Source organism: Schistocerca nitens, chromosome 9, assembly GCF_023898315.1.
Source record: "Schistocerca nitens isolate TAMUIC-IGC-003100 chromosome 9, iqSchNite1.1, whole genome shotgun sequence".
Lineage (NCBI taxonomy): Eukaryota > Metazoa > Arthropoda > Insecta > Orthoptera > Acrididae > Schistocerca > Schistocerca nitens.
The window spans coordinates 145,987,943-146,001,488 of NC_064622.1; the positions used below are offsets into that span (position 1 = coordinate 145,987,943).

A 13,546-nucleotide genomic window follows, 5' to 3' on the forward strand; every position below is an offset into this window, starting at 1 on the left:
ATCATGTTGAAACACAATTAATGTAAAGAGTAGTCTCCATTGTTCGAAGTTGGATGATGCTGAACTCATTACATGTAAAAGTCTACTATGTCTCACGATTATTGTCCGAATTTAACGCAGAAACTGTAGATCACACTAAATTTTCGCCTTAGAAATTTTTTGTTGTCACCCAAGGATATTTGAGGAGTCGATATTCTCACATGAGACATTACATATAATCAGGGTGTATACATTTTCCGGGTAAAAATACGCTTTTTCCCTGGTGAAAATACACTTTTCCTGCTAGAAATTCACTAGACCCTTGGCGAACATATTCCTGTTATTGACAGTATACTTTCCTTCAGAGCTGTAAATCTTATTTATCCGTTGAAGGTTTTATACACCGGCATGGAACTTCCAGGCACTTTAAGAAATGAAACCTACGGAAAGACAACGCATTTTGGAAACATCTCTGACGCGCGGTAACATTTACTGCATATTCTCGTATTACAAAAGTATAACCGCGAGCTCTACCAAATACAGCACTGAAAGCGAGATTGCGACGCGCTTTTGTCAGCCCACCATAGCTCATATCACGTGATCTCACCAGCCAATAACAGCAGATATTCAGAGCTTACAACACGTGATGTAGTCAGCCAATAGCAACATCACTGTTCAGTAGCGCGAACACACAAATAGGAAAGTTAATGGTTTGAATTAATGTACATACAGTACAGCTAAAAGGAAAGCTAAGCTTTCACATATAATATTGACCGTCAATATTTTTTTAAATTTTTCTCCGAGGGTGTGGTGAGACGGGATCCTAGGAGCACAGGTTCAATTGCAGCAGCTGAATATTTCTGACAAGCACGATTATAAATTTCACTGCAGTGCACCGAACATTTCATGGGTTGCCTGGCTGAATGCAATCATGTTCCATCCAGCACTTCGACTTTTCCATAGAAACGTCAGTTACGTGCGAAACTGCTCAAAAAGTCACTTCGCCCTTTTTTTTCAGGATAATTATACTTTTATCCGTCGTTATTGCACAATTTGTGTCTATGAAAGAACTACAACAAATGTGAAAAATTAACCTTGAAACTTGGTCTTTTTAGCGGGTGTTACCCTTTAAAATACATCAAACGCAAATGTGCCAGTAAAATTTTAAATAATGGCGTAAATGGCTGGTCTTCTGGGCCCGAAATTTTTCTAAGTGGCTGGTCCTCCTGGTTAAGTTTTGAATGAGGGTCTAACGTTTCGTGATTTAAGAAATTAACCGCACATTCTCACACGAAACATACACTACTGGCAATTAAAATTGCTACACCAAGAAGAAATGCAGATGATAAACGGGTATTCATTGGACAAATATATCATACTAGAACTGACATGTGATTACATTTTCACGCACTTTGGGTGCATAGATCCTGAGAAATCAGTACGCAGAACAACCACCTCTGGCCGTAATAACGGCCTTGATGCGCCTGGGCATTAAGTCAAACAGAGCTTGGATGGCATGTACAGGTACAGCTGCCCATGCAGCTTCAACACGATACGACAATTCATCAAGAGTAGTGACTGGCGTAGTGTGACGAGCCAATTGCTAGACCACCAGTGACCAGAGTTCTCAGAAGGTGAGAGATCTGGAGAATGTGCTGGCCAGGGCAGCAGTCGAACATTTTCTGTATCCAGAAAGGCCCGTACAGGACCTGCAACATGCGGTCGTGCATTATCCTGCTGAAATGTAGGGTTTCCCAGGGATCGAATGAAGAGTAGAGCCACGGGTCTCAACACATCTGAAATGTAACGTCCACTGTTCAAAGCGCCGTCAATGTGAACAAGAGGTGACCGAGACGTGTAACCAATGGCGGCACGCCATACCATCACGCCGGGTGATACGCCAGTATGGCGATGACGAATACACGCTTCCAATGTGCGTTCACCGCGATGCCGCCAAACACGGATGCGACCATCATGATGCTGTAAACAGAACCTGGAGTCAACCGAAAAAATGACGTTATGCTATTCGTTCACCCAGGTTCGTCGTTGAGTACACCATCGCAGGCGCTCCTGTCTGTGATGCAGCGTCAAGGGTAACACCAGCCATGGTCTCCGAGCTGATAGTCCATGCTGCTGCAAACGTCGTCGAACTGTTCGTGCAGATGGTTGTCTTGCAAATGTCACCATCTGTTGACTCAGGGATCGAGACGTGGCTGCACGATCCGTTACAGCATTGCGGAGAAGATGCCTGGCATCTCGATTGCTAGTGATACGAGACCGTTGGGATCCGGCACGGCGTTCCGTATTACCCTCCTGAAGCTATCGATTCCATATTCTGCTAACAGTCATTGGATCTCGACCAACGCGAGCAGCAATGTCGCGATACGATAAACCGCAATCGCGATAGGCTACAATCCGACCTTTATCAAAGACGGAAACGTGATGGTACGCATTTCTCCTCCTTACAAGAGGCATCACAACAACGTTTCACCAGGCAACGCCGGTCAACTGCTGTTTGTGTATGAGAAATCGGTTGGAAACTTTCCTCATGTCAGCACGTTGTAGGTGTCGCCTGAGGCGCCAACCTTGTGTGAATGCTCTGAAAAGCTAATCATTTGCATATCACAACATCTTCTTCCTGTCGGTTAAATTTCGCGTCTGTAGCATGTCATCTTCGTGGTGTAGCAATTTTAATGGGCAGTAGTGTAATTCATCTCACGTAAAATGAAATTTACTTTGAAAGCAACGCTTCTCAAAGCACCATTCGCAGTATTTTCCCGCGACCTATCAGAAACGTAAACAGTCGTAACGTTACGCTCATGGAAATGAAGCCCAAGAGAAAAGGCGTATCAGAAGCTTTTTGATGTTACGAGGTGTTTGACACATTTTGTTGTCGGCAGATGCTTGTGTTTGCACTACGTTTTGTTGTTACAAAGGGTGCATTTTCTTTGCAACTAAAGTATTATTTTGGTGTTATTCTTTTGTTAATGTTTTAATGCTTCAGTATTATTCTGCAATAGCAGGCTAAAGTACAATTCTTTGCTAGAGTATCAGTTCTTACCAGTAAAGATCACAAAAATGCAACTGGAAAATAAAACAATGAAAAATACTCGGAATTCTAAAAAAATCCGCGACTTTTTCCCGGATTTCTCCCGAACGAAAAAATATCAGAGTTTTTCCGGGATTTCCCGGGGCGTATACACTCTGATATATATGACGTGGGAGAAGAGGTACATTGTTGCAGTGTTTAAGCTGCGAGCTGTTTGTATCGAAAACGGTCGTCGACTGGCGTTAGCCATGAATCGACAGTATTGGTTGGTTTGTTGATTCGGGGGAGGGGACAAAACAGCGAGGTCATCGGTCCCATCGGATTAGGGAGCGGTGGGGAAGGAACTCGGCGGTGCCCTTTCACAAGAACCTTCCTGGCATTCACCTCAAGTGATTTAGAGAAATCACGGAACATCTAAATCAGGATGGCTGGACTCGCGTTTGACCCGTCTTCCTCACGAATGCGAGTCCACTGTGCTAACCAAGGCGCCGCCTCGCTCAGTATGGACAGTATTATGTGTAGTACTCGTGGATAGTAATGGCTGACGTTTTCTGCGGCCAATGTTGGAGACAGAAATGTATAAAAGCTTAACGATGCTGGCAGAATACAAGGGAAGTCATTTGTACATCGTGGCTTATAGTTGACTGTTACGTGTTATGGGATCTAGCGAAATCTATCTTGGTACAATAAATAACCACTTCATTTATGTCAATTGCATTTCAATATTGTCAAAGAGATTTCTGTATGAACCACGTTCCTGTTAAGCCGTCCGCATGAAAAAAGACAAAAATTATTGGTAGCTATAACTTGTAAGCAACAGTCAACAGTACAAAATCGAATGTGTATTCAGTATTATTATTATCTTGAACATTAGTTAAAGTATATTTTATGATGCAAAGTGTGACGAGCGAATATCACACGAACAGGACAGTGGAACACCATACAGTTAACACCTGTAGGCCCATATGGGTCAGCAAAGGAAGAGCACTTCTCACTTGTCCACCTGCCGCCTCTCTCCCCCCCCCCCCCCCCTTCCTCCCCACAAGGTGAATATCTAGTACAGAGATTTCATTCACAGAGGGTGTCCAAGGAAGATTGGTATGTATTCAGTGATCTGACAGAAGCGATTATTCAAAGCAAAAAGGTCTTTCAAACCAGGGCTCTAAAATGCATACCTTATGAGCTATGACTACTTGTTCATTTTCGCTACTGTGAAACACATTGAGCAAGTACTCATAGCTCCTAAGGTCTGCATTTAGAGCCCATGTTTACTAGATTTTCTTGCTTCGAGTGATCGTCTGTGTCGTATCTGTGAATATTGTCCATTGCTACTGGGTTTACCTGTATATTAAGTGGATAACTATCAATTCTCTACAATATAATAAGTTCTATACCGGTACCTATATAATTAGGTCTTATGACTTGATATGTCTCTAAACTGGCCTAATCATTTGTACAAAAATCACAATTTTAGATACAGTGTGTTTGAAAAAGAACTCCCCAGTTTTAATTATAAATTTAATGGGGAAATTAATGAAAAAGAGTACATATCATGAAACAGAATCCTTCAAGTTTTGTTTAATGTTAGTAGACGTCAACGTGGGATCCATTTGTTGCCCTACACACATCGAGACAATATTCCACTTCTCGCCACGTGTTTAACAACATTTCAGGTGTAACTGTCCCAACTGTCGCGACGATTCTTTTTTAATCTTTTTTTTTTAAATTATATCATCATCACTTCTGTGTAGAAAGTCAACAGCAAACTCATACCTTTCACTTTGAGTAGGTTTTATTTCATGTAACAGTTGCAATTTGTAGGCGCGCAACTTCAAGTCTTTTACGCACAACATCATACACATTACCTTTAGATACTACTAATTGTAGACTATGCCTGGCCAATGACTTCTCTGGGATGCGAACACACGAAACACGGATCTGTTCAGCAACATCTTCAGGAGTTCTCTGTCTGCCTCGTGCTTTTGCTTTAAAACACTATCGGTTTTAGGCTATGACGGATAGTTTTTACTGTCTAAAATTACGTTGCACTGTTATAACTGACTCAGTTTTCACAAGCCGAATAAGACACTGCGCTTTCTGTTACGGATTACAAAATGGTTCAAATGGCTCTGAGCACTATGGGACTTAACTGCTGTGGTCATCAGTCCCCTAGAAGTTAGAACTACTTAAACCTAACTAACCTAAGGACATTACACACATCCATGCCCGAGGCAGGATTCGAACCTGCGACCGCAGCGGTCGTGCGGTTCCAGATTGTAGCGCCTAGAACCGCCCGGCCACTCCGCCCGGCTTACACATTGTTGCTGAGTTACTCTGCATTGCACTGCATGCATGTCTGGGCTGAACAGAGGGAACAGAGGGAAGAAAAGAGCACTGGTGACGTCTCAAGGTCAAGCAGGTCTGCCAACTGTAGGGGAGCCAAACTTGGAGAGTTGATAAATCAAACACCACAGACTAGAATAGTGTACATCACTTTGTACAGATTCTAGGACAATCAAAATTAGGGAGTTCTTTTTCAAACACACTGTATATATGTGCAGATTGAAGCGATAAATGAAAATTTGTATCAAGTTCTGATTCGAACCCAGGACTGTTGCTCACTAAGCCATCCTGGCACCGCGGCTTTGCACAACTGCACATTCTACCCTATCACGCCTCCCTCTTCAACCCAAACTCCCATTTACGGCTCGGACTACTTGGTAATCCCCCCAGAAGTGAACAGCATTGCGGAGACTCTCAAACTGTATTGGAACAACATTCGGCATCGAACAAAACGAGGAATCCTGCCAGAAACCCCGAACACGTGCTTTAATCAAATGAAACTACGTGGCTTAAGAGAATTTTTCAAGTCTAAAACATCTTTAATCTATAAATGCAGAGTGAAGCTGCGAATGTTTGAGACTTAACAAGGTCTCTGCAACAATACAAAAGGGTTATTCTGAAAGGAAATCACCGCCGGTCGACCACTGGCCTTGGTGTTCATCTGCTTCAGTTTGGCGGTAGGTACGATTCAATACGGTTCATTATTGCTCAACTGTGTGACTTGAAAATGTGTGACTAAACTGTAGATCCCGCCAAGTGTAAGGTGCGAAGTGTTATTCGCTTTTTTAACGTGCAGATATTTCGACCCATCGCAATATATATTTCGGAAGTTTAATAGTGGAAGAAGATCGCTCGGGCCAGCCCTCAGTGATGACAGACACGGTGCAAGGATTGAAACCAAAATCCAAGAACATAGGCGTGCACTCCTGACGTCTACTACCAGATTCTTCAACGCCATTAGAACACGCAATACTGAATGGTATAAGGGGAGTCATCTTCCTCCACGATAATGGACGTCCTCATGCAGCGGGAATGACACGAGACTTGCTTCAGCGGTTTCAGTGGGAAATGTTTTAACATCCGCCATTCAGTCCAGTCATAGCCCCAAGAGTTTACCACTTATTCCCCAAACTGAAGGATTCTTTTAAGTGGACAACGCTACGGACGTGATGATGAACTTAAAGAAGGCGTTAATCAGTGGGTCAACAACTTGGCGAGAACCGAGTATGCAGAAGGCATAGCGAAGCTAGTAAAAAAAGTACGACAAGTGCCTAAATTTGAATGATGACTGTAGAAAAGTGGTTTGTGAATCATACTATATGTATAATATAGTTTGTTGTACAGAGTATCAGGAGGAGCATAAGTGAACAATTGACAGAAAGGTGGAAAGAAATACAGTAGAAGAAGAATGGGTAGCTCTGAGGAATGAAGTAGTGAAGGCAGCAGAGGATCAAGTAGGTAAAAAGATGAGGGCTAGTAGAAATCCTTGGGTAACAGAAGAGATATTGAATTTATTTGATGAAAGGAGAAAATACAAAAATGCAGTAAATGAAGCAAGCAAAAAGGAATACAAACGTCTCAAAAATGAGAACGACAGAAAGTGCAAAATGGCTAAGCAGGGATGGCTAGAGGACAAATGTAAGGATGTAGAGGCTTATCTCACGAGGGGTAAGATAGATACTGCCTACAGGAAAATTAAAGAGACATTTGGAGAAAAGAGAACCACTTGCATAAATATCAAGAGGTCAGATGGAAAGCCAGTTCTAAGCAAAGAAGGGAAAGCAGAAAGGTGGAAGTAGTATATAGAGGATCTATACAGGGGCGATGTTCTTGAGGACAGTATTATGGAAATGGAAGAGGATGTAGATGAAGATGAAATGGGAGATATGATACTGCGTGAAGAGTAACAGAGCACTGAAAGACCTAAGTCGGAACAAGGGCCCGAGAGTAGACAACTACTGACAGCGTTGGGGGATCCAGTCCTGACAAAACTCTACCATCTGGTGAGCAAGATGTATGAGACAGACGAAATACCCTCAGACTTCAAGAAGAATATAATTATTCCAATCCCAAAGAAATCAGGTGTTGACAGATGTGAAAACTACCGACGTATCAGTTTATAAGTCACCGTTGCAAAATACTAACCCGAATTCTTTACAGACGAATGGAAAAACTAATAGAAGCCGACCTCGGGGAAGATCAGTTTGGATTCCGTTGAAATGTTGGAACACGTGAGGCAATACTGACCCTACGACTTATCTTAGAAGCTAGATTAAGGAAGGGCAAACCTACGTTTCTAGCATTTGTAGACTTAGAGAAAGCTTTTGACAATGTTGACTGGAATACTCTCTTTCAAATTCTGAAGGTGGCAAGGGTAAAATACAGGGAGCGAAAGGCTATTTACAATATGTACAGAAATCAGATGGCAGGTATAAGAGTCGAGGGATATGAAAGGGAAGCAGTGGTTGGGAAGGGAGTGAGACAGGGTTGTAGCCGCTACCCATTGTTATTCAATCTGTATATTGAGCAAGCAGTAAAGGAAACAAAAGAAAAGTTCGGAGTAGGTATTAAAATCCATAGAGAAGAAATAAAAACTTAGAGGTTCGCCGATGACATTGTAATTCTGTCACAGGACTTGGAAGAGCAGTTTCACGGAATGGACAGTGTCTTGAAAGGAGGATGTAAGATGAACATCAACAAAAGCAAAACGAGGATAAGGGAATGTAGTCGAATTAAGTCGGGTGACGCTGAGGGTATTAGATTAGTAAATGACACACTTAAAGTAGTAATGGAGTTTTGCTATTTGGGGAGCAAAATAACTGATGATGGTCGAAGTAAAGAGGATATCAAATCTAAACTGGCAATGGCAAGGAAAGCGCTTCTGAAGAAGAGAAATTTGTTAACACTGAGTATAGATTTAAGTGTCATGAAGTCGTTTCTGAAAGGATTTGTATGGAGTGTAGCCATCTTTGGAAGTGAAACATGGACGATAAATAGTTTAGGCAAGAAGAGAATAGAAGCTCTCGAAATGTGGTGCTACAGAAGAATGCTGAAGATTAGATGGGTAGATCACATAACTAATGAGGAGGTATTGAATAGAATTGGGGAGAAGAGGAGCTTGTGGCACAACTTGACTAGAAGAAGGGATCGCTTGGTAGGACATGTTCTGAGGCATCAAGGGATCACCAATTTAGTATTGGAGGGCAGCGTGGAGGGTAAAAATCGTAGAGGGAGACCAAGAGATGAGTACACTAAGCAGATTCAGAAGGATTTAGGTTGCAGTAAGTACTGGGAGATGAAGAAGCTTGCACAGGATAGGGTAGCGTGGAGAGCTGCATCAAACCAGTCTCAGGACTGGAGACCACAACAAAAACAATGATATGAAATAAAAATTTCTCTGGAAAAAAAACGTTCTTTATTTTCCGAATGACGATGATGATGTTTGGTTTGTGGGGCACTCAACAGCGTAGTCATCAGCGCCTGTACAAGTCCCAATTTTTACTCGGTCCAATTTTTGTATGCAGTCCAATCTAACCACTGTCACGAATGATGATGATGAAATGATGAGGACAACACAAACACCCAGTACCTGGGCAGAGATAATCCCCGACCTGGCTGGGAATCGAACTCGGACCCCATGATCCAGAGGCAGGAACGCTACCCACTAGACATTCCGAGTGACCCTCGCAGTTTCATTTGATCAAAACGCCTATACCTGGGTTTCAGGCAGGATCTTCCGTTTCGTTCGATGCTGAGGTTGGAGGGCCTTTGCAATGCTGTACAAGTTTAGGGGGAATACCAAGTGGGCTGGGGTGTTAATGGGAACTAGGTTTGAGGATGGAGGGCTAGGGTAGTCCATGAAATTGTGCAAAGCCGCTGTGCCAGTGTGTTCGAAACTCAGCCATAGCACAAACTTTCTTTCGTCACTTCAGGCAGCATACATGCGTCATATATGTTTCACTTTTGAAAAGGTCTCTGGAACACTATAGTTTCACTTGACAGTTTGGGTCTTGCTGGGAAAGTTTCTTCAGACGGCCACGACACACAGCTCATAAACTTCCACCTAGTTTATTTATCCCCAGTTCATGTATGAGTTTGAGTTGTTCGCCGTACAGGGTAGGAAACGACACACTTCTTCAAAGATCAGTAAAATTTACGTGCCAACCTTGTGACGCAGGTGAATAAGAACGCATTGGGCTGTTGGAACTCGAAGCTGCATCCGAAGACCTACACGCCGGAGACGCAGGGCATGGTGGGCCAGGACAACGTGACCATGGTGTTCCCCAACGACATGAAGGTGGACGCCAACGGCACCCTGTGGGTGCTGACCGACCGCATGCCGCTCTTCCTGTACTCGGAGCTGGACCCGGTCGAGGTGAACTTCCGCGTGCTGTCGGCGCCGGTGGAGGCGGCCGTGGCGGGCACCGCCTGCTCCGCCGCCGCGCCGCCCCCGCCGTCCGCCGCCCCCGCGCCCGCCCCCGCACTCTGGGCGCCGCTGGCGGCCGTCGCGACGCTGCTGGCAACCTCGGCCGCTGCTGCCGCGTGAGCGCCGGCGCCGGCGTCGCCGTGCCCCAGCAGCCGCTGAGGTCGAAACCGCAGTGGCAGCTTCCGTCGCCCGCTCAATGAAACAGTTTCCTAATCGCGAAGCACAGACTGTCTTTCCAAAACCCGAATCATATTTCAGTACGGAAACTCTTCCCCAGTGTTATAAGTGATTGCATCCCGCATGAAACTGTCAGTTTTACTTTACTTCTGTTATTGTACAATTTCGGCTTTGGAACATTTTTTAAGTATCCTGATAAAAAGAACTGATAATAATGTAGTGTCTCAAAAATTATTTAAAATTTAAACACAGTGACAGACAAGATCATAAAATATGCCACTATTAATAAAAACTTACTGGACATTTTAAGAATGGAAACGGAAAACTTTCCAAGTGTCAAAACTGACATTTATCAGAACGAAAAGTCCATGTGTCTCTGTTTGTACATAACAGGTTTGTATCCAAAAAAAATGAGAAGGTATTCTGAAAACACAGAATTATGCACTGCTCGCCGCATCACCGCAAAAAAGAGACAAATTAGAAAATAAATACTTTATTAACAACGTTCTATTTTTCATACCAGGGAACTGACTGGTTCTCAGGACTAATAAGAAAGTCTTTATATGTTGATTCTTGAAAACAAGAAAATAACCACCAACCAATGTTAATAATGGTATTTCTTTACAAAAATGGCGCCGTAACAGGTTTCTAACTGACACGTTCGTCTTGAGACAGCTGTTCGCGTTTACATTAGATTTGTTGTTGATTAGTTAGTTACATGTTCCCACAGATCATTTGAGCGATTCTTTTACCGAAATGATGTGGAACGAGTCAGTTTACAAGATATGTATTCAAGTAAACAAAATTAGTGTTACCTTTAATGAACACATTATTATTTTTAGTCCCACTTACGGAAATACACTTAATTTCTTTTTCGCTGGCTACGAGTTTTTAAGTATAAATTCGTCAGTGGAATGGGAGGAGTGTCCAGAAGAAATGATTTTAAATTAGTTTTAAAATTTGCTTCGCTACTTGTCAGACAATTTACGTTTTTGAGCAAATGATCAAACATTTTTGTTGGTGCATATTCAACTCCTGTCTGAGCTCTGACAGCTTTAATAATGGGTAACAAAGGTTATTTTTTCCTCTAGTGGTGTAAGTATGGACGTCACTGTACTTGTCAAATTGTGATAGATTATTTATGACGACTTTGATTAGCGAATATACTGTATGTATTGTGGCTGCGCATTTAAAATGCCCAGCACCTTGAAGAGGTACCTACATGACGTCTGTGGGGGAACGTCCCTCGCTTTTGTGCAATTCATACTTTCTTTCTTAGTGATGCGTTACCCCAGAAAATTATTCCGTAAGACATTATTGAGTGGAAATATGCAAAACATGTCAGAAGCTTTGTAAGCTTGTTTCCAAGACTAGCAGTTACACGAAGAACAAAGGTAGCTAAACTTAGTTGTTTGATATACTCAGTAATATGGTTCTTCCATTTTAAGTTTCCAGCACTATGTACATCGAAAAATTTGGAGCATTCTACCCTACTTACTGACTCCTGCTCATGTGCTACATCAATTATTGGCATGACTCTATTTGTTGTACAGAATTGAATGTAGTGTGTGTGTTTTTCAAAATTTATGGAGGGTCTATTTTGAAAGAACCGTTTAATGATTCTTTGGAAAATATCATTTACCAACTCTTCTGTTACTTTCGCTCTGATGGGATTTATTATAACATTAGTATCATCTACAAAAAGTACTAATTTTACTTGTTGAATGTTAAGTCGAAGGTCATTCACATATTTAACGAATAGGAGTGGCCCCAAAAGTGAATCCTGTGGGACTCCCTTTGTGATTTTTCCCGGTAACTAAAATGTTCTACCTTTGCGACATTGTCTGAGCTATTCAGCACAAGTTTTTGCATTCTTTTCAAATATGATTCAAAGGAGGTGTAAGACCACCAGTTCCATAAAACTTGAGTTTTTCTAAGAGTAACATGATTCACACCATCAAACGCCTTGGAAAGATTACAAAAAATACCAAGTGATGATGTATTTTATTTAAGAGTTGTACTCTTTGATGAGTGAATGCTAAACAGCATTCTTAGTCGAGCAACCCTTTTGGTATCTTAACTGTGACCCGTTAAGTAAATTGTTTCCACGCTAGTAAAGAAACTGGGAGGTAATTGTTTAAGTCTGTCTTGTCATTTTTCTTATGAAGTGGTTTAACAATTGCATATTTTAAATAATTACTATTAAAAACAGTCTTGATCACGATTTATTTAACAAGGTGACCGGTTTCGACCACTACTGTGGTCATCTTCAGACCATTGAGTAGGAACCTCTCCAACAGAAAGAGGTTCCTACTCAATAGTCTGAAGATGACCACAGTAGTGGTCGAAACCGGTCACCTTGTTAAATAAATCGTGATCAAGACTGTTTTTAATAGTAATTATTTATAAGACATTGATCACTGCTGTTCCCGTAATGCATTCAAAAGTAATATTTTAACCTGTCTGGAAAAATTCCATATGCCAGTGATACGTTGCATATATCGCTAAGGAAATTACTTACTAGTCGTTAGGAAAAACGGGTCAAGAACTAATGTAAACCACAATCAATATAATATAAACGTGAAGATCCGTTTGTAAATGAACCCGTCGGTTCGAAACCGGTAGCGGTGCTATTTGTGTAAATAAATAGTACCATTAACGGCAGCTTGTTTTTGTTTTCTTCTTTGCAAAAATCAGCTTATATTTTCTACGTAGCCACCGTCTAAAAAATGTCGGTATTCGACAAAGCAGCAGGAAAAAGTTTTTGTTCCAAGTATTATTAATACTGAGGCACCACACTTCATTAGTGATAATACAAATACAGCATTAAGTTCGTAACAAGTCGAGCTGTAGTCAACAAAAACCACTTCTCATATCTTTTCAAGTTTGGAACTCCAGAGGGAAGGACAGATTGGCATAAATACCGTGTACTTTCTACTGACGCATGTCTGAGAGACTTCCTCGATGTTCCAGCATGGGGATCAAGTCTAGGAAAATGCAACAGAGCACCGGGAACACAACAGAACTGAAAATACGTTTTTGAAAAAATTGGCAATTTGAACGCTTTCCATTGCCACTCTTCATTTGTACACAATACATTTGTCAAAAATCAGCCATGGCACATCGTGCCATACTAGGTTCTCTTTTATCACTCCTCCGCCAGTCGATGTGAGGGTGGGCTGGCAAGGGTGAATTACCGCTCTCCAGTGACAGCAGAAAATAAAATATACCAACTGCTTCTAAAAAGACGAAAAACAATGAACTACGCGCATGTTTTAGAATTATTACGTACATATTTCAGAATTATTAAAAAAAGACCTTTGTACGTTCAAGACTTCAAGTAAAATGCCTTTTTTAACCTATTGAGTCCAAATAATTTGAAAACAATTGTAAATTTAAAATTTTTTACAAAATTTTATTGGCATGGTAAGAAACGAATACAAGAAAAAACTGAAGAACTGTTTTAAACAGATGGTTTCGCTTTGGCGCTACTAGAATATACAGTTTTCAACAACCCATACTTTCATGCAGTAAATCTGAAAGCAAATTTCCAGTTTTCCTAGACACGATCC

The 13,546-nt window shown here is 41.7% G+C and overlaps 1 protein-coding gene across 1 annotated transcript in view; it reads left to right on the plus strand.

Annotated features, from left to right (window-relative positions):
* Positions 1-10,477, plus strand: part of LOC126203715 (protein yellow-like) — a 111,554-nt gene extending 101,077 nt beyond the window's left edge. The window contains exon 6 of the mRNA XM_049938090.1: positions 9,549-10,477. Within this exon, the coding sequence (XP_049794047.1) occupies positions 9,549-9,917 (369 nt within the window). The 3' untranslated portion in view covers positions 9,918-10,477. The remainder of the gene's footprint in view (positions 1-9,548) is intronic.
* The last annotated feature ends 3,069 nt before the right edge of the window (positions 10,478-13,546 follow it).